Below are 19,830 nucleotides of genomic sequence, written 5' to 3' on the forward strand. Positions count from 1 at the left end.
ATCTAGTAAGTGTGAGGTGTGACGGTGAGCATGTTAGAGGAATGCAAAGACCAGGAATTCAAAGGGCCAAATTCCAACCCTTCTCTTTGGCTGACAAGCTCTGTGCCTTGGCTTCACTGAACTTGAGTCGCCCTCTAGCTAGTTCAGATGCTATCCGAGCTGTCTTGCAGCTTTAGCACACTGTGATCTGGATTACCACCCAGATCAATTCTAAGGGGACAGCATAGTAGGAAAAGGAAGGCAGTCCAACAATATGAATGTCTTATGACCCAGTGAGGATCTTGTGATTTGATGAAAAAGATTGAAAAAGGAGTCAAAGCTCCCCCTCTGCATCCACTAATCAGCCCTGGTGTGACCACAGGGGTTTTGACAAATGACAGCTGAGGCTCCTTGCAGTCCTGTGATCTATTACTCCTGGTCAGTGGATGGAAACTGGGGTCTGGAGACCTGAGAGTGGGGCCCAGGTCAGCCACTGTCTTCACCACGCTCAGCTCCGGTGATTTCGTCTGTAAGATAGACCTAATTACATCACCTCCTGGAGTCTGTTCAGTGATGTTTGTAAACACAAGCTGTTTGTAAGTAGTAAAGTCCTTATACAAACGGTAGCCCTCTCAGGAGACTCCAAGGCTTTTGTATCAATGGCTCTTGATCCAGCCGTCGGGCCCTTCCACCTCTAGCTGAGGCATAGCGCTTTGTGATTGATTTCAGCCTTAAAGCTATGTTTCTGCTGACAGTAGCCATTTGACAATTCTCAGCAAAACCAAATTAATTCCTTCCTCCCTGTGAAAATGTGATTGTGAAGCGAGATCTGGGGGGAAGAGATGACAGGTTGAGGAGACAAAAGCAGAAAACCTGGGGACTTCTCTAAATGTCAACACGCAGAAGATAACACACATCAAAAAAGCTGCCAAAATGCAATGCTTAGATCTCAGGGACCCTCACAAAGTTCTATGGCTCCAGCTAACTTGTTCTGCTCCACCCACCCACTTCCAAACAGATGGACTAGACAGGGGGGCAAATAGGTAGTGAGGCTTTTTTGTAAGGCCATCTCAAGTGGTGATTTGAAAGCACAGCTTATCTTTGGAAAGGGGACTCAACTCACCGTGGAACCAAGTAAGTTATGCTTTTTACTTCAGTGGAGTTGTTGTGACATAGCCCTGAATGAATGAAGCTTCTCAGGAAGTTAGGGGGTTCTAAAGTGGAAATCTATCCTTTATCTTGTTATTGCAAAGAGCCAGGGAAATTTTTGAGGACAAATTCATTAGATTTCTCTTAAGAAAATGTTCTGTGTATTGCTTAGAGACTCTGCTCTGAGGATTCGTACTGATAAGTCTTCTACAATTGCTTAAATAAAGCCCTTAGTCAGGCTTCTGGCCCCCTGGTCAGGGACTGAAACCAGGAAAAGGCAAGTTCGAGATAAGGGAAGTCTCACCACTGTTTATGAGCAGAAAGGGTCGTGGTCACAGTGTAGGAAGAGGGAGAGTTGGAAAGAAGAATGATGTTATTAAGGAAAGAGTTAGATCAAAAGAGCCTTCTCTCCCTCAGATGACAAAATCCAATCTGCCCCTGTCTCTTTTTGCCAAGAACTTGTATTAATTCATCATGCCTGACTCAGACTAAGTGATCTCCCAGGTCCCATCCTCATCTGGGTCTGCCAGGAGCAGTTATATGCTCACCTCCCTCGTTAGCCCTGAATCTGAGGACTCTGCCCAGGGCTCAGGAGTCTACAGCCAGTGCAGGGTACGGGAGCCACACAGCCAGCAAACTTCAGGGCAACAGAGAAGTAATGGTGCTCTCCTGGAGATACTGTCCACAGGTGGTCCGTTCCAGTGTTTGGAAATCCAGGGGCTATATTTGGGTAGCTTGGTTAGCTGCCAACATTCAGTCACTGGGACCAGTAGAGAGAACAACAATCTTTCAGAAGCTTTCCAAAATGCCAAAACCAATGGGGCATGGGTTAGATTCTGATTTTGTTTATTTCAGAGGAAATAAACAAGTGGGAGAAGTTACATCCATGGGGTGAGGCTAACTGAAAGATCTGAAAGGGACTGGTCGTGTCTCTTAGAAGGTAAAATAAACATACAGGCATTCTTGATTGCCTCTTGCTTCCAGGGAAATAGTGGAATTTGGTGAGTTTTCTTATCTTGGAGGGGAGACTAGAGCAATGAAAAGAAGGAGGGAAACAGAATCATGTTGTAACTGATTGCAGTCTGATTGATGTTAGGCAAACTGCATCTGAGCAAAAAGTATTGTGCTTCATTTTCCCTTTAAATGATTTCCACTTGAAATTCAGAGCTATCTGCCGTGTTAGAATCAAATCTCTGAGGCTGTGCCTTTGGGAGTCTTAGGGAAGAAGGAGAGGGGTGCTGAACTGCCCTCTCCAGTGATACCCCAGTTGCTTCTCTGGTTCCCTCTTCCTGCAGTGATTGACTGTAATACGATGATATGACGCTCAGGTAGAGGGAGTGAGAATTCCAAATCAAGCCCCCAATCCTTAAAGTTTTGACAGCAAATAATGGCCCTATACAACCATCCTTCCCTTTTGCCAAGCTCTAGCCCTAGACTTGATTTTTTGGTGATAAGGCAGAGTAATCTATATGGTTTTTAAATTCCATTTCACATGATTACTCTGTCCTCTTGAGGCTTGCATCCAGCTCTAGAGTCAGGAGAAATTATAAAATAAAAATAAGCAATCCAAAGCAAGCGCTGGTTTCTCTGACCTGCATCCATGACACACGGCACCACTGGGCTCCCTGTCAGCTACCAATTTCTTGTTCAACCTTCAGGTCCTTAGAAAGCCTTTCTCTGAGCTCAGGGAATTAGAAAGTAGATTTGTTGTTATTGTGAGACTTAGTCTGAGTGATGGGGGAGACATTAGGTTTCTAATCAAAAAGCAGTATTATGACCCAAGAGAAGGGAACCAGAATATGAGAACAAGACCTGTGTCTAAACCCTCCCCCGCCTAACATTCATTACAAGAAACGTCAATATTCAGTGCGCCATCCCTACTCCCAGGCTAGTGTGTCTTTCTTGGAGAGCCCTCCCAATAAATGAGGAGTTAGATTTTCCATCTTAAAGGCAGCTCTTGGTCATCTGTCACCCTCTTCCCTTGCTTTGTCTCAGCCCCGTCCCCTGTCCCAGTGCTTCCTGGCTGTGGATTTCATGCTTAACTCCTTATCCAGCAGTTTAAACTATTGTTAGCTTCAAAGGGAACTGAGACTCTGCCCACATGGCCCCCGGATCTCATCAAGGGCAGCTTTGTAGTTCTCTGTGCTGCGGGGTCCCTAGGCTGGGGACCAGGCTGGGGAGGCAGGACACAGATGTTCCAGCCCAGGCCCTAGGCCAGCCCCAGGCTGGTTACCGGTAAGGCAGCACCACAATGTGCTCCTGGGACACCCGACAGATGTTTTTTGGAGCTGGCACCAAACTCTTCGTGGAGCACCGTGAGTTGATTTTTTCCATATATTTCTAGGGATAAACTGAGTCCTGGGACTAGGGCTGCCATCCAGTTTGTATTACATGAGAAAGTATGACTAGGAGATGGAATAGTACAAGTGTGGAGGGGACCACAGTAAAGATACCAGGCTGAGTAGATGAAGTAGCTCTATAAATATTTTTATTTACAAAAAAAAAATTCTGAAGTCTTCAGAGCAAACCAGAAAGCACCAAGAAATCTAGAAGCATTATACTAATAGTTGGAGCATCCAGTGCAGGAGGGCCAGAGGCCCAAATTCTCCAGGTAGTTGCTTCATCCTTATTCATCTCTTTGGCTAAACAGAGTAGTGTGCATGCCTTACTGCAACCTTAAAAACGCCCTGCAGTTTGGAAGATTTAGGAAAAAGGTGGTTAACCTGGTCAGAATAATCAGGCAGAGCAAACTTATATTTCAGCATTCAAGTTAAGTCCCATATTGGCAGAGATCCTTGAAGTTCTTAGTGACATTTGTTATAGATGTTGCCAACCTTAGGGAACCAGTAAGATGCTCTATGTGAATCTAGAACACAGATGAATTTTTAAGTTTATAAATTAAGAAAGACTGTTCAGGAAAGGTAGATACTTCTTTCTGTATTGTTTACCAGCACATAACCTTAGCATCAGATTAGTACCCATTAAAAAAAGAAGAAAGTCTGAAAATAAATAAGAATTATCCCAACAAATAGCACTTTGAAACACCTGCTGAAATGTACTTACATTTGTGGACCAAGAAGAAAGACTGGAAATTCTCAAAAGATAAGCAATTAAATCTTTACATTTCAGACTACAATGCAGTGCAAATTTTATACAACTTCAAAGTTTGGTTTAGGTCTAATACAAAATAGACTAGGTTACATATGGCAACCGTATTGAATACATCTCTTTTTTTTTTTCAAAGTTTCAATTCAGTCAGATACCCTTTTCTCTGGCTACCATGATACCAAAGAATGGATTAAACACTTTACTTTGAAACAGCTGTTTGGACCCTATCTTCCAATTGAGAAAGAGGGTCTGAGAAAAATGTTTTACCAAACCAGTTCGTTATGCTCTATCTGAAATGCTGAGTAACAGATTCAGAGCTCAACATCCTCAGTGTATGACCTTCTTCAGACATCTGTCTTGTTGGTTATATGACATTGTTCAAATTAGTCAAGCCAGGTCTCTCTAGCCCAAAGTGACCATTAGCAACTGCCTTTGAATTTAGATTTTTAAATCCCAAGCAAGCGTTAATTAGCCAACTAAATCAGACTAGGATTGGGTCTTACTCTTAAGTAACGAAGGAGACAGGATTATTTTGTTTCTGTTTTTTAATGGACTGGTTTCCTTTCTCTATCACTCATAGCTCCCTTGAAAATCAGCTGGAACCCATCTCACCAAAGTCAGTAGAGTGAGTGAGAAACGCCACAGTTCTGAAGGGAGGTGGCTGAGCAGAACATGTGGTTGCCAAGCCGTTACTGCTGGGGTTATCAGTACCTGTTATCAGTGGTTTCGGCTATGCTGGGAAATAAAACAGTGAAGGTTTTCTTTTGTAGGTTGAAAGTACGTTCCAGGAGAGCCCTTTGAAAAATCCCCCACCCACCCCGGACCTCTGGTTTTAAGGAAAGAAAAAGGTGCAGTGGGGGAGGGTATAGCTCAAGTGGTAGAGCACGTGCTTAGCCTGCATGGGGTCCTGGGTTCAATCCCCAGTGCCTCCTCCAAGAATAAACAAATAAACCTAATTACCTGCCCCCCCCCCATTGACAAAAAAAAAAGGAAAAAATTATATCTAAAAAAAAAAAAAAGAACAGGAAGATTTATATACAGAGTAGCAGATAGATGATCATCCAAGATGGGGCATGAAAGAAGGGGAGGAGGACACCCAATGATAAGCTCCACTTAGAACAAAACAAGAAGAAACGGGCTTCAACTGGTTTTATGGTTGTAAGGATTTCCTGAAAATGATAGTTATTTCTCTCTGATTAAAGACTCAAAATAAACTGTAGGGTAGTCCCTTACAAAAGAAGAAGAATTCACCTAAAGGCAGAGAGATGGACCGCTTAACTTTAGCAGATCCCTTCCAGTCCAAAAAATGGGGCTGACACCCTGAAGTGACTCCATCACTACCATCCGCACAGTGCTAGAACCAGTTTCATAGTCCTTCTTAGACCCTGCCCTGATCTCAGTCCAAGGGCTCATGCATTTAAAGCATACCAACTGATTAAGACAGATATTCAGCCCAACCTCAATTGTCCAGAGGATTGATTAATAAAACATAGATAATTGAAACTCAGATGATCCAGATTCTTCTTTGTATTTGTCATTTTCCATCTCTGCTCCCAGGATCTCTCTTGGCAGCTTCTAACTAGAAGGCAAACTGCCTGCCTTTCATTTCTCTTTCCTTTGGCCATCCTTTCTTGGAGGTGCTAACAAGCTCAGGGCACTAACAGGATGCAGGAGTGTCAGGATTGCAGTGTTCGGCCCCCAGGGGAACTGAGGTAAACACCATTGTTTAACTCCCACATGTGGATAATCATCTCACAAAATAAATTGATTATATTTGCAGGAAAGCAGTCTGTTGCCACACCATCTGTCTTTGTCATGAAAAATGGGACAAAAGTCGCTTGCCTGGTGAAGGATTTCTACCCTAAGGATATAAATATAAATCTACAATCAGCCAAGAAAATAAAAGAATATGACCCTGCTATTGTCGTCTCTCCCAGTGGGAGGTACAGTGCCATCAAGCTCGGTCAGTATGAAGATTCCGATTCAGTGACATGTTCAGTTCAACACAATGAACAAATCTTCAACTCCACTGATTTAGAACTGAAGAAAACTGTTTCAGGTAGGTCATATTCGGCCTCAAGGGGCTGGGATCGTATGGAAGAAAAGTAGAGGGAAACAGACATTAGAGATGATCTTGACAGATCACTCTCAGTATAGCGTCATGCTGGAAATAAGACTGGGTTCAGTCATAGCCCACTGACTGGGAATTAAACATGCTGCATCTCTGAGCTGGAATCTAAGATAAAGCCCATCTCATTTCCATCCTCATCTTTCCTCTTCACCAGCCACTGTCTCCTTCATACTAAAGAATCTAGGGTTGAAAATTCATGTGCAAGCTAGTCTAGTGTGAATGCCAAAACAAAGAGCAATCCAGCCTATCGTGGGGTTAACTATCTTAGCTCTTCCCAGAAATCAGAGGTGTACCTAGATGTTGGCCTTGTGGTATAATGAAAAAAATCTCAAGACAGGAAGTAAGTCGGGTGTGCAAGTAGCTGTATGACTTTAACCAAGCCACTCCTCTGGTCCTCAGTTTACTTACTCAAAGCCACCGCCAGTTTTAAAACCTGAAATCCTTTGAGCCTCTTGGCTGTCATGGTAACCCTGACCACTGCTATTTGTTCCAGTGACTCCAAAACCAAAGGCATCTGAAAACAACAATCAAACTTCAAAGACGTGCTATGAACCTCAAGGTTAGTTGAAACCATGGGCCAACTTTAGAACTGAGGTTAAAGCAAACTCTGTAATTGTCAGATGGGCCAAAAATCACTCTATTTCAAAAGAATACAAAAACCATACCTGAGCCCAGTGGGTTCTCTATGACTCTCGGAGCAGAGTTTGCAAGCATGGGTTTCTCCAAAGCTTGCCTCGCTGGGTGCCTCACTAGGTTTCTGAAGCACCCAGCTGGGAAGAATGATGGTGGTTTGGGGCCGGCTGGTGTTCGTGTCATGGGCCCAATTTCTGGGAGGAAATTTAGTCTCCTGCTGAAACCCCATTTTCACTCTCATTCCACCACAGTTCCTGCTGGAAAGGTAAACATGATGTCCCTCTCAGTGCTGGGGTTCCGAATGCTGTTTGCCAAGACTGTCGCCGTCAATTTTCTCTTGACTGCCAAGTTATTTTTCTTTTAAGGTAAGAACTAGCTGCTTCATTTTCCCACCTCCATCCAAACTATGCTGCACATGGAGAAAAGGAATTTAGGAATGGTGAGAAGTTTGGGGAAAGGAAAAACACACAGAGATATCATGATGTAATAAGGTGGGCCATTTCAGATACAGAACACCACATCTCCTGTTATCTTTTTATTTCAAGCCAGACCCAAAATCCATGTGGTATAATGTACCAGCTGATAATCCCTACCTCCAACCCAGAAGTTAAAAAAATTGGAGGTAAATAAGAAGAAATTGTATTCTCTGTTTGCTCTTTTGTTTATCTGGCTAAGGGACCATGGGCTATTTGCAAGTCCATCAGTAATGCTTCATTTGAAGAATATTCAGAACCTGTCTTTGCCCAGACAAAGGGGATGCTGGCTCTCCATCCTTAATCACAGGACTTGGTATGGAGACCAGCCTAGCTTGAGGATGAACCCACACTCTCATTCTTAGTGAACAGCTCACTACTGGCCACTCAAGATGCATGTGAAGTCGAGGCTAAGATGTTAATTATTTGCCTATTAATTGCGTTCTCATTGGGTTATCTTAGACATGAAATTAGGCCTGGGTTTGCTCCTCCAATACCTGCCCCATCCCAGCTTCTGATCTAGGAACAACCCTAGACTTAAAAGTGTTGGACAGATCCAACCTAGCCTGCAAGCATATCTAGTCATTCCCCACTGAGTGACTGTTTTACCAATTGTCCCAAGGACACAGGCTAAATGGCTGTATGAAAAGAGCACTACGTTAGCAGTCAGAAGAGCTAGGTCTTAGTTCTGACTTTGTCACCGACTCACTGTGTTACCTGAGCCGGGTTGCTTCACCTCTCTGGGTCTGGGTTATCGTATCTGAGAAACGAAGGCATGAAGAATGACTAAAGAAGAGTAGATGGGTTTTATGACATGTGCCAACATTGATGAACTGAACTAGTGCCATGTGTAGAAGGGAAATGTGCTGGGATAGATTGGTGATGTCTGCACTGGAACCGCTACAGCAGGTGCTGGCCAACCCCAGACTGCGTGGCCACTGCGGTTCCTTCCAGCACTGACAGTCTCCAGTTCTGTAACAACTCTGTCCATTTTCCTTCACTTGCAGGCTGATTGGCATGAGACGGCTACACTCCCTGAAAAAAAAAAAACAAAAGCCTACAGAGGTACTATCTCCTTGGCTTTCAACTTCTTGGTGGCACAAGTTGACTCATCCCAGCCTTCCTTAAATGGCTGCTACCCAAACTAGTTTTCCCTTAAAGGCAACGAATCCAGCTTATCCTTCAACCTGGTGGAAAGACAGAAGTCCTAGGGAGTGGAGGCTTATGGTCCCACCTGCTCTATATGCTGCTTTATAAAGGGATACAGAGTTATAAAGGCATGTAGGACCCATTTTTTTCCCTATGACTAATATACTTTGAAAAGACTGTTTTGTTCCTTTGACTTTCTTTGCCTCCAGAAGTAGAAAGTGGGAGCCATCAGGTTCCCAGCTCCATCCTCCAAGAGGAAAATAGATCCAAGGGGATGGAGAGCAGGTGTCCTGTCACCAAAGCACAAAAGACTCTGCTCCATCCAGGACTGGATTTGCCCCAAACTTTCTGCTTTTCCTAGCACTTTTCAAACAAAACTACATTTGACTTCCCTGATACTCTCTGTGCAGACGGTGGGGTTTCTAAAATGTCATCTAAATACTCTCAGAGCTATTAGCAGAGAACAGAGTAAAATGCAGAGGAAACGCACATCTCACTATTAATTGATTTAACAAACGTGAATTAGTCCAAGTTCTAGGCACTGGGCTGAGGGTACAAAGATGAGTAAGACATCAGCCTTGCTTTCAAGCAACCCACTGTGCAAGCGCTTTGGAGGAAGGGCTAGGAATGAGACCCCTCGGTTTTCCCTTAAAAACAATGTCTTCACTGTCTCTCGCCTGACCATCTGTGCACAGGGAGTTTGAGGTCATCGGACCTTTGGTGTTGATGATTTTCTGCCATCTTTCTCTGTCTCTGTTGCATCTATTAAAATGTGTTGTGTGTGCCTTACTTCTGGCTTTATTCATTGCAGACCGTGGAGGGAAAAGAAGGGCTGTGAACCACTGGTAGTCAGGCAAAAGCCAAACTGAGCTCATAGGTCCCACCTCAGCTCCCTGCACCCCCAGCCTGCAAGGCTCCTGCCTGGGGGACCCAGCCCTGGGCTTCCTGCTTTCGCTGCGGCTGCAGCTGCCCCTGCTACAGCAACACCACCACCGCCCCCCTGTGGCCGCCGAGCTCTGCTCCTCGCACCTCAGCAAAGCCGCAGCTTCTTCCTGCTGCGCAAACCCAAGTAGCAGAGCCCTAGCAACCCGGCATTGCGGTTGCCTCCGCACCCATGTGGGGTGTCAAATGGGGCTTTATGAGGTTACAAGTGAAAGAAAAGACACTCATGCACAACTCCCCAACCGTTGCCATGCGCAGACCCCCACATCATGTCCTCACAGCACAAACCAAAGCAAGGAGGCAGTCGCACGCTGAGTCAGTGGGCTTAAGGCAGTCTAGACGGATAAGCCAGGTCCATCCAGGGAAACATCTTTTAGTGGAAAAAACCATTAAAAGATTCCACACAACTTCACCTTGGGTGAAGAACGCCTGTTTCCAAAACATTCACATCTGTTACCCTGGGTCACGTTAGAATGTTTCTCTGAGGTTGATAAGAACAAAAAGATCACATCTTCATTTTTCAGATGGAAAAAAATATGCTCCCCAAAAAGGGAGTGTACCTTGTCCAAAGTCATTCAGTGCGGCAGGGATATTGCTAGGACCAGAACCAAGCTATTGGGAGTGCCAGCCTCAAGCTCCTACTCCAAGAGCACAGCGCACCCCCAAAACAAGGGAGAGGGGTTGATTTGAAGTTCATCCAGGCTGAACTTCAGGACTGTCTTGTACTTAGCATGTGAATGAGCCAACCTCTAGCCTACTTTGACTCTCAGCAAAAGGCATCCTAGCATTTCACAGGACTGTGAATTTATTCCGCATAAAGTACCCTCCAGAAAAGATTGAAGGCAGAAGCCAGCGGGGACTGTGGCTGCTTTCAGGTGTGGGGCCCATCCTACTGCAGATGACAGTGTCCCAGAGATTTCATAGGCAGCATCTCACTTAAGTCCCACAACCACCCTGAGGGAGTCTCATTGCACATACTCAGCAGGCTGTGGAAGAGAAGCCCCAGAGGCTGAGTCATTTGCCTGAGTCTTTGTCTTCCTCACCCATGTCCTTTCCATCCATCTCTATAGTGACTGCTTTTCATCCACCTGTTTTGAAGCCCAGATAAACTGCTGTCCAAACCACAGGCTGATGCAGCCTTCTAGTGCGCAGCTGCCAGGAAGCGCCGCCCCGCCCCCCTGGCTCTGTCATTAACCAGCTCTCTAACCTTGCAAATGTCCCTCACTCCTCTGGACTTCAGTGTTTTTCCTATAAAATAATGTCTAAGGCATCTACTGCTTCTAAGAGTACATCTAGCAGCTCTCAGAGTTGTTTGAAGGCAGAGACATCAGTAGAAGTAGAAGAAGGAGGGGCGGATTCCCAGGGCTGAGGGTGTATATATTTCACATCACATCGTTGGTTTCCCCTGGAGGTAATTCTCTTCCCTGGAGACACCACTGAGCTCCAAATTCAGGGACTTTGAAGCTGGGATTCTGGAATTCACAGACAACTTTCTGGGAATATCTCAATGCTCTTCAGTGAAAGGACAATGTTCTCCAAACAAAGTAAGTAAAATGGAGAGCATCCAGGAGAAGTAAGGAGGCTGCACAAGAAGATGAGGATGAAGGTATATTGGTAAAACCTTTTTACGTAAGTGACTTTGTGTCCAATTTGAATTTCAAAAGGAAAACAGACCAATTCACAATAAAGGATAAATGATGGAGACTAAAGATACTTCTGGTGGGCTCTCCTTAGACTGGTCCTTCATCTGCCCTCTCCTGATAGCTTCCCAGCACAAGTCAGGCTCTGTACCAGGCACACCTGGCCCTGGGGTCCCTCAGATGCACAGCCTCCTGTCCCCACCACAGGGACTCAGGCAGCAAGGGCACCCTGAATCAGAAGCAGGGAGATGTCTGCTCTATCTGAAGCCAAGGTGCTCCCCTGGGTGTGATCAGACCTTTTCTTATTTGGCAGACATTATTAGGGCTCCCCTAAAGGCCAGGATGGACCACAAAACAATGAGGATGAAGGATGCTGTGTCCAAGGATGTGTGCTGCCCTGAGAGGCAGCTCTGCCAGCCTGTTCCCCAGGGGTTTGTGTGCAGACTTCCTGGGCACCTGCATCACTGTGGGTACTCCAGAACACAGTAGTAAGTGGCACTGTCTTCAGCCCTCACTGAGGACATCACCAAGTGGAAAGTTTTCTGAGCCACATTGTGCTGCACAGAAAATCTACCCTGAGCAAAATCCGCATTAAGGGATTCAGTGTTATCCCTGTACAGGACAAACTCAAGAGAAAGACCTGGCCTCATTCGGTACCAGTATAAATCTGGATCTGAGTATTCGGTTTCGAAAGTGCAGGGCAATGTCACCTCACTGCCACTCGCCACTGTCTGGTCCCGGGACGTCTGGGTCACTTTGGCAGACAGCACACTCTTACCTGTGAAGAAAGGAAATAAGAACACAGTGAAGTCCTGCACTCCACAGGCGCCAGGTCCCACAAAGGACCACCCAGAAGGAACTCACAGGTCAGAGGCAGGAGAAGGACACAGATGAAAATTAAAGGCAGAAAACTACTGGGAAACCCAGTGGGAATGAGAAAGAGACCAAGGCTTGGAAAGTCAGAAAAGGGGAAATGGGTGATACACCGTAAGGGACGTAAACAAGTGTACTTACAGGCAAGCAAAAGACTGACGCCCACAAGAAGAATCATCTTTTCATATCAGGGCAAAGGCTGTAGAATAAAACTGGGGTCCTTAAATCTCTGAGACTGTCTCAGGGCTTCTGACGGGGAGGAGGTGGGAGGGAAGTGAGGGGAGATGGCAGCCCTGACAGTCACGTGACTGAATTCACTGTAACTCTGTCAGGCGCGTGCTTCCAGCCCAGGAAATTTTGTTATTGTCATTCTGGTGCTCAGTCCATCTTGAACTAATCCTTTCGTAAAGCATAATAAAAGTGAATTACTTTGGAGAAAAAAAGAAACAGAACTGCCAGCCCTATGATCACGTACTTCGATATCAAATTGTGAAAATGGCTTATTCTCTGTTTCCATACCCTCTGCTCACAGACTGGCCACCAGCCCACGATCGCACTTTGAGCAGCTCTGTCACACAGCCCCAGCCCAGCTGCACGTGCTTGTCAGACTCAGTAAATGGAATAAATGAACGAGAACCTTTACCTAGTCCCTTACTTCTTCATGCAGGGAGAGAAGAGGGTTGGACAAGGCTGTTTCTAAAATCTGTCCTAGGAGGAGGGTACAGCTCAGTGGTAGAGTGCATGCTTAGCATGCACAAGGCTGGGGGTTCAATCCCCAGTACCTCCACTAAAAATAATAAAAAATAATAATTTTTAAATGCATAAATAAACCTAATTACCTGCCCCTCCAAAAAATTTTTTTTTAAATAAAATTCGTCCTAGTCCTGAATTCTAGGACTCTTCTCTATCTTTGTTGTGGTTGTTTTGGGGGGTTATATTTTACACAATTTTTTAAAGTTACAGTTCATTTACAGTTATTACAAAATATTGAACCCTCCTGTTTCTGATGCTTGAGGCTCTGCCGTGATGCTGAAAACACTTACAGTGCTTTCTTCGGTATGATCTCCATCTCTCCCCTAGACCCTCTGCAGCACACATTTGGCTCCAACTGGAAAATTTCCCAGAGCAGAGCTTCCCAGGGGTTGCACTGCCATGAGCGGGCTACAGGCGTGCTGAGATAGTGCTCAGAGCGCCACTGCGGCCGGGGGCGGCTGGAGACCCTGAGGCCAGCCCCTCCCAGCCACATGCCAGACAAACATTGCTTCCTGTACAAGCCAGGGCAGGACAGCAGCTGGGAGACACTGCCCTGAAAAGGAGAAGACTGCCTCGCTCCCCCAAACCTAGGAGTGTTTCTAGGAGTACTTCTGGATTTCCTTTGACTCCCTTGTCCCCCACCTCCAGTTCTTCAGGAAGTCCTGACAGTTCCACCAGGAAGTGTGTCTCTGGTCCATCCATTTCTCTCCACCCCCCACCGCCACCACCTCCCGCCAATACCAACATCTCTTATCAGGACTACAGCCATAACCCCCTAACTGGTCCTCTTGCTTCTGCTCTTGCCCCTGGACCATCACTTCTCCAGGTCTTTATAAAATGGAAACCAGATGATGCCAGCGGGACCTCGTTTCCTGGGCCTGTAACTCACCGTACATGCGTGTGGCCGGGCCGCTGCCTCCTGTCCATCCCCTGCCCCCGCCGCCCCCGCACGTCCTCTCCTGACTCTCTCACGCCCCTTCAGCTGCTGCGCCTCCTTCTGCTCCTCTGTCTGCCTCCCTTGTCTCGCTGCCTGGAACTCTACTTCCAGTTTTTCACAAATCTCAGCTCAAAGAGGCTTTCCTGGCACGTAAATTAGTCGCTCGCCCACTCAATGTCACCCACGATTACACTTCTGTCTTACTTTCTCTCACAGCACTGAAGTCATCGGGTTTATACATGTGTATAATTTGTCTTTACTGTCTCACCATGTACACACACACACACACACACACACCCCCATCAAGTAAGCTCCAGGAAGGCAAGGCCTTGTTTACTTGTTTATCTTTTCACTGATATGCCCCAGCCCCTAGGTCTGTGTCTGCCACGTACCTGAAAATCAGTAAATATTTGTAAACAAAGGAATGCAACTTTCTCCACTTAAAAACTCACCATTGGCGTGGATAAGGTCGCCAGATGTAGCAAATAAAATTGCAGGACCTCCAATTAAATCTGCATTTCAAATAAACAACAGAAAAAATTTTTAGTAGCACAGGGAACTATATTCAATTTCTCATAACAACATATCATGGAAAAGAATCTGTAATACATATATGTGTACATGTATAACTGAATCGCTTTGCCGTACACCTGAAGAGAACATTGTAAATCACCTGTACTTCAATGAAAGAGAAAATCTAAAGAAAAAGGAATTTAGTAATATTTGGAACATACCATATTTGAAAATATTTATACTGAAAAGGTATTCACTGTTTATCTGAATTCAAACGCTGCTGAGCATTTTGTGTTTTATCTGGAAAATTTAGTCGTGAAGATCACCGAAAGTGCACACCAGGAAGTCTGAAGCCCCAGCCCGGGCATCCCCAGGCCCCTGGATGTGGAAGGGGAAGATTCGGCACTGCTGCCAAGCGAACAGCTGCCACCAGGCCTGCACTGCCCTCTGCCGGCAGGGGTCCCCTCTCAAAGGCACCAGCCCCACTGCCGGGGGTGGGCCACTTCGGAGCTGCCAGGTCTCCGACACTGATGGGCTCTGGCAGCCCCCACTCAGTCGCCGGGCGTCTATCCCTGTTCTAGTGGTGTGGCCAGACGTGGTATTTACGAGAGCCAAGTGTTCCCTTCCTGATCTAGGCAGTAACAGTGTTCAGATTAAACCGCTGCTCCTCTTCTGACAGCCAAACCCCAGTTACATCTGCCCACTCAAGAGCAGAGGGGAGGGCTTCAGAGACCCTCACAGGGAGGGGCACGCCCTCTCCTCAGTTCCCGTGGAAGGTTCAGACCCAGAGACCTCCTCGAGGCGGCACAAGTATGACTCTCCCCTCCACTGTGTCCTTCCAAAGTTCCTTGAAAGGCATCCGTTCAGGAAGGGCACTTCTCAGAACAGCAGCACAGTGTCCTGGTTCTGGATGGAACCAGTACAGAACAGTGGGGTTCTGGAGGAGCCAGGCTGCCTGGGTTCCTATCCTCTCTGGCGTTTATTTGTTGTGTGACCTTAAACACGACCCAACTCCTCCAAGCCTCAATTTCTCCATCTGTAAGATGGAGATGATCGTGATAATGGCTTTTTCACAGGACTGTTGGAAAATTAGATGAAATAAGATACTCAATACACCCGGCAAGGGACCTCGGCATGTTAGGCAGGCATTGCTACTGCTGTCGTCAATTTTATTAAATAGGCCGATGAACAAAGTTCCTGAGAGCGCAAGTCTCATCAAAGACATTCAGAGATAAGATGCTGGGTAAATCTAAAAAATAAGGTTATGAAATCTGGCAAAAAAACATGTTGTAACAATAGATGGCCCCTCAAAAGTGACGCATATCTTTAATCTGCTGTCACTGCAGCAAGCTCATCACAGAGCTCTGAGCTCCCCTGAGACCTGAGCCAGCTGCACTCACCCCAAACCCCACAGAGCGCTGGGAGCATGAGAAGTGAGCCTTCTAACCCACTGCCCTATGTCTTCCCAAGGCTGCAACAGGTTTGTTCATGGCAGACCGCAATGTAGCCCCAAAGTGACCCCCAAATTTTCGGGCTAAGAGACACTCTCGAGATTTAATGACCTATTACAGACGTACTACCCTTGAATTTCCCTACCCCATCTCTCTCGAACCTACTGGTATCTGCAGCTCAGCAGCTCCCCAAGGCAGTGGTGCCTTAGATTGCCTTTCGTTAGCCTGAAGTCACCATTCAACAGGGGCCCTCAAAGCTGGTGGGCCCCCAGGGGTTTGGTAAACAAGTCACTCTTGTCCCACGGCTTGGATTTTGATCCCCATCATCCTCTAATTCAAAAAGATACATGCACCATGTTCATAGCAGCACTATTTACAATAGCTAAGACATGGAAACAACCTAAATGTCCGTGGACAGATGACTGGATAAAGAAGCTGTGGTATATTTATACAATGGAATACTACTCTGCCATAAAAAATAATAAAATAATGCCATTTGGAACAACATGGATGGACCTGGAGATCATCATAGTAAGTGAAGTAAGCTAGAAAGAGAAAGAAAAATACAACATGATGTCACTTATGTGTGAAATAAAAAAAAAAAAAAGACACAAATGAACTTATTTACAAAACAGAAACAGACATAGAAAACAAACTTATGGTTACCAGGGTGGGAAAAGGGGTAGGAAGGGATAAATTAGGAGTTCCAGATCTGCAGATATTAACTGCTATATATAAAATAAATAAACAACAGGTTTCTTCTGTACAGCACAGGGAACTATATTCAATATCTTGTAGTAACTTATAATGAAAAAGAATATGAAAATGAATATATGTATGCATATGTATGACTGAAACATTATGCCGCACACCAGAAATTAACACAGCATTGTAAATGACTATACTTCAATTTTAAAAAGAGAAAAAAAGCGGGACTTTTCTCCCAGTTTCCAGAGGTGTTTTTGACCTTATAGCGCCCCCTGCTGCTCTCATCAGCCCATCTCCGTAAATAGGTCACACTAGAGGTTGGCAGAAAATAGGTCAAGGGAGGAAAATATTCTTTGTTCACAACTTAAGTCAAAGTTGCTGCTCCTATTCCCCCTTCCCCTTTCAACCCTGACACTGGCAGCTGCTCCTCTGTTGGCCCAAAGGGCCCATCTCCCCCCTCACTCAGAGCACCATCTCCAAGGACATGAGAAGCAGCCTGCAAGGGTAAATGGGCACTCCCCTGTCAACCAAAAGCCTGGTACAACAGTAACAGACACAGGGAAATTTCTTTGGATGGATATGGACAAGCGCAACTCTTTTTTATGAAAGAACAGAAATGTGATTAAAAGGGGAAAGCTTAGGAACGTCTGACTGCAATGATGGGAGTGAGTGCTCTAGAGAAAGGGTTTCTGCATCACTTTCTTCTTGCACCACATTCCATTCCAGGACCCCCCAGGACAGACCTGGGCTGATGGATAAGAGGAAGCATGCCAGGGAGGGACCGAGGTCCAGCAGACGTCTTCCACCCCCAGGACCTCTGTTTGGGGGAAAGCTCTTACTGAAGGCTCTTTGGCAAGAGCAAGGATGAAGAGCGCTACCATGGCTTGTTACCCAAAGCCAGCATTGGAAGGAAAGCTGTGAAGAAGAGATACTCCATGGTGTTACTGCTGCCCCCTCTGGAGCAGCCTGCGGAAAGAACAACCTTGGTCCAACCAGGTCAGTGATACCTTTTGTGATGGGGCTGTGTGGGACCTGGCCTGGCCTTTGCCAACCAGATTTCTCAAGACATCTGTAGGATCTTCTCTCCAATTGTTCTCCAAGCACGGAGGGCAAACACACAGGTTACATCTCACTTACCAAGGGCTAGCAATTGGTAGTAGCTGTCTGGAGCACATTTTTAAGAAGGATTGTGAACTATACATAAAATGGATAAACAACAAGTTTATACTGTAGAGCACAGGGAACCACATTCAATATCTTGTAATAAGCTATATAGTGCAAAAGGATCTGAAAGAACAGATATACGTGTATAACTGAGTCACTATGCTGTACACCTGAAACTAACACAATACTGTAAATCAACTATACTCCAATTACAAAAAGAAGGACTGTGAAGTCACAGCGAGACTCAGAGGGAAGGGGTGATGTGTCAGTTTAGCAACATCCGCCAGGGGAGCAGGAGCAGGAGGTAATACCACACCGTTTCATGTCTGCCGCCCCTGCTCTAGACGTCAGTCCTGCAATGAGTCCCGCAGAGACAGACTAATCAGAGCCAGCTCTCTGTTGGATTATCCTTCTGGTAAAGGGCAGATTTCTAAATCTCTATCTTTCCCTTGGCTTCTCTGAGATCTCATGGGCCATTTCCCCCACTGGCAATTGCTGATGCTTGCAGCCTAAGAAATAAAATTCTTAAAATGAATTAAAACGCTCTATATCTCTCTGTAAAATCGTAAACACTGCACCAAACCAGAAATCTCCCTTGTCTGGCTTGCCTACCGTTTAACAGAGATACTCCTACCTGGGCTGGCCAGTAGAGCCACTAGGGAGGGGGTCTGCCCCGGGGAGATCCCTGTTCTCCCGAGTCACCAGAAGGGAGAAGGCAGGACCAGGACTTAGGTGTTCTGAGTTCTAGCCCCAGCTCCGCCTCTACCTACTGACTTGGCTTGGAGCAAATAGAAGCCTCAAGGCTTTGGTTTTTTCATCTTGAAACTGAGGCCACTGACCCCTGTGGCTGCTGAGTTCCCTTCCAGGTCTTGCAGTCTAGGATGCTAATGTATAAAGCTGTAGATCTGACCTGAGAGAGTTATTGCTTCCTATTCCCTGTGCGTGTTGCTTGAGCTCCTCGTTGCCCAGCCAGGGGAAAAGGCAAAGCACGCTTCTTCACTTGGGGGGGTGAGGGGAGTAGCATAATTTCTTAATTCAGTATGTGTGACTCATCAGAGCCTGGAGGTTCGTGCCCAGATGCCAACTTGGAATCCAGTTATCATTGCTTCTGGGAGAGAAAAAGTGCTAAAAACAGCCTTTGGGAGGGAAAAAAAAAATCAATTTGCCCCCCCTCCAAAAAAAAGAAGAAGAAGAAGGTATATACTGATATAGTGTGATAACATTCTGATATCTTATTTATCATCTTCATCCCTAAAATCTGCTCTGCCTCCCTCCTCTCTCTGCCCTGACAGAGGGAAAGAGGATTGACCTTTCCCAGGGAAGAGGGGGCACCTGTCGGGGGCGGAGGGCTGTCTCTGTCTACTGAGGAAGAAGAACAAAGTTGACACCACATCCCTTTCAACTACACTGACACTTCTGGTTTTTGTAAAGGTGTTCACTCCTGTGGGAATGAGGTTAATAGGAAACTGACATTTGGAGCCAAAACTTGATACTCAGTAAGTAATATCTGGCAGAATTCATTTTTTTTTCCCATCTGAAAATTGTCAGAGAGATATTCAAGTGTTCCTTAAGGAATAGGAACACAAGATGAATGTTTAATAAAATTCAATTTAACAAACATTTATTAAGTGCCCACAGTACTTCCCAGGGATCATCTGGGCCAGGTTCTGAGTTGACAGCGTCATTGCCCTAAGGGAGGAGGGGTTTTATCAATGGATGAACAATGACAACAGATTTACCTTTGAGACCGAAACAGTTAACTGTGGCCCTGAGCAAGTAGCTTAGCTTTGGGGGGGGGGGGGTCGGACAGGGTGGGCAGTGGGGACAGGAAATGTGCACAACAGCATAGATAATCTAAAACCCAAGGTAATTAAAAATGTTATTTTATGATTGGCTTTAGCATGTACCTCATTATTTTGTAGGGCAGCTTTATCTTCCCAACTGTAAGTTTTCTGGAGTTGATTATTTATAAAGTCTATGGGGGAAAAGCTTTCAAAGAACCGCATTTCTGAAATTAGGCTCCCAGCAGTCAACACTGGAAGAACTGGAGCTTTTTGTCTTGCCGGTCATGAAAAAGGAGGCCTGGCACCCCTCATGTACTTGATGCTCACAGGGATTTCCTTCCCTGCTGCAGGGCAGAATCAGCAGGGAACTACCAGGCAGTTACAGTTCGTACAAATCTGTACAACAGGGTGGATAACAAGAAATGACCTGTGGGGTGTTCAGG

General features: G+C 45.7%; 1 protein-coding gene and 1 gene segment (V, D, J or C); both read left to right on the forward strand.

Moving 5' to 3' along the window:
* The window catches only part of LOC102522090 (T cell receptor delta constant), a 258,099-nt gene extending 249,300 nt beyond the window's left edge, over positions 1 to 8,799 (forward strand). For 2 of the 3 annotated variants that reach the window (XM_032481657.1, XM_032481659.1), the window contains 4 exons: positions 6,017 to 6,295; positions 6,861 to 6,926; positions 7,252 to 7,365; positions 8,481 to 8,799. In XM_032481657.1, the coding sequence (XP_032337548.1) occupies positions 6,017 to 6,295; positions 6,861 to 6,926; positions 7,252 to 7,364 (458 nt within the window). In that variant the 3' untranslated portion in view covers position 7,365; positions 8,481 to 8,799. Of the gene's footprint in view, positions 1 to 3,244; positions 3,444 to 6,016; positions 6,296 to 6,860; positions 6,927 to 7,251; positions 7,366 to 8,480 lie in introns of those variants that run through there. The other variant, XM_032481658.1, reaches the window with a different exon arrangement.
* The window catches only part of LOC102522345, a 268,545-nt gene that overhangs the window by 174,566 nt on the left and 74,149 nt on the right, over positions 1 to 19,830 (forward strand).

Source organism: Camelus ferus, chromosome 6 (genome assembly GCF_009834535.1).
Source record: "Camelus ferus isolate YT-003-E chromosome 6, BCGSAC_Cfer_1.0, whole genome shotgun sequence".
In the NCBI taxonomy this organism is placed as follows: Eukaryota; Metazoa; Chordata; class Mammalia; order Artiodactyla; family Camelidae; genus Camelus; species Camelus ferus.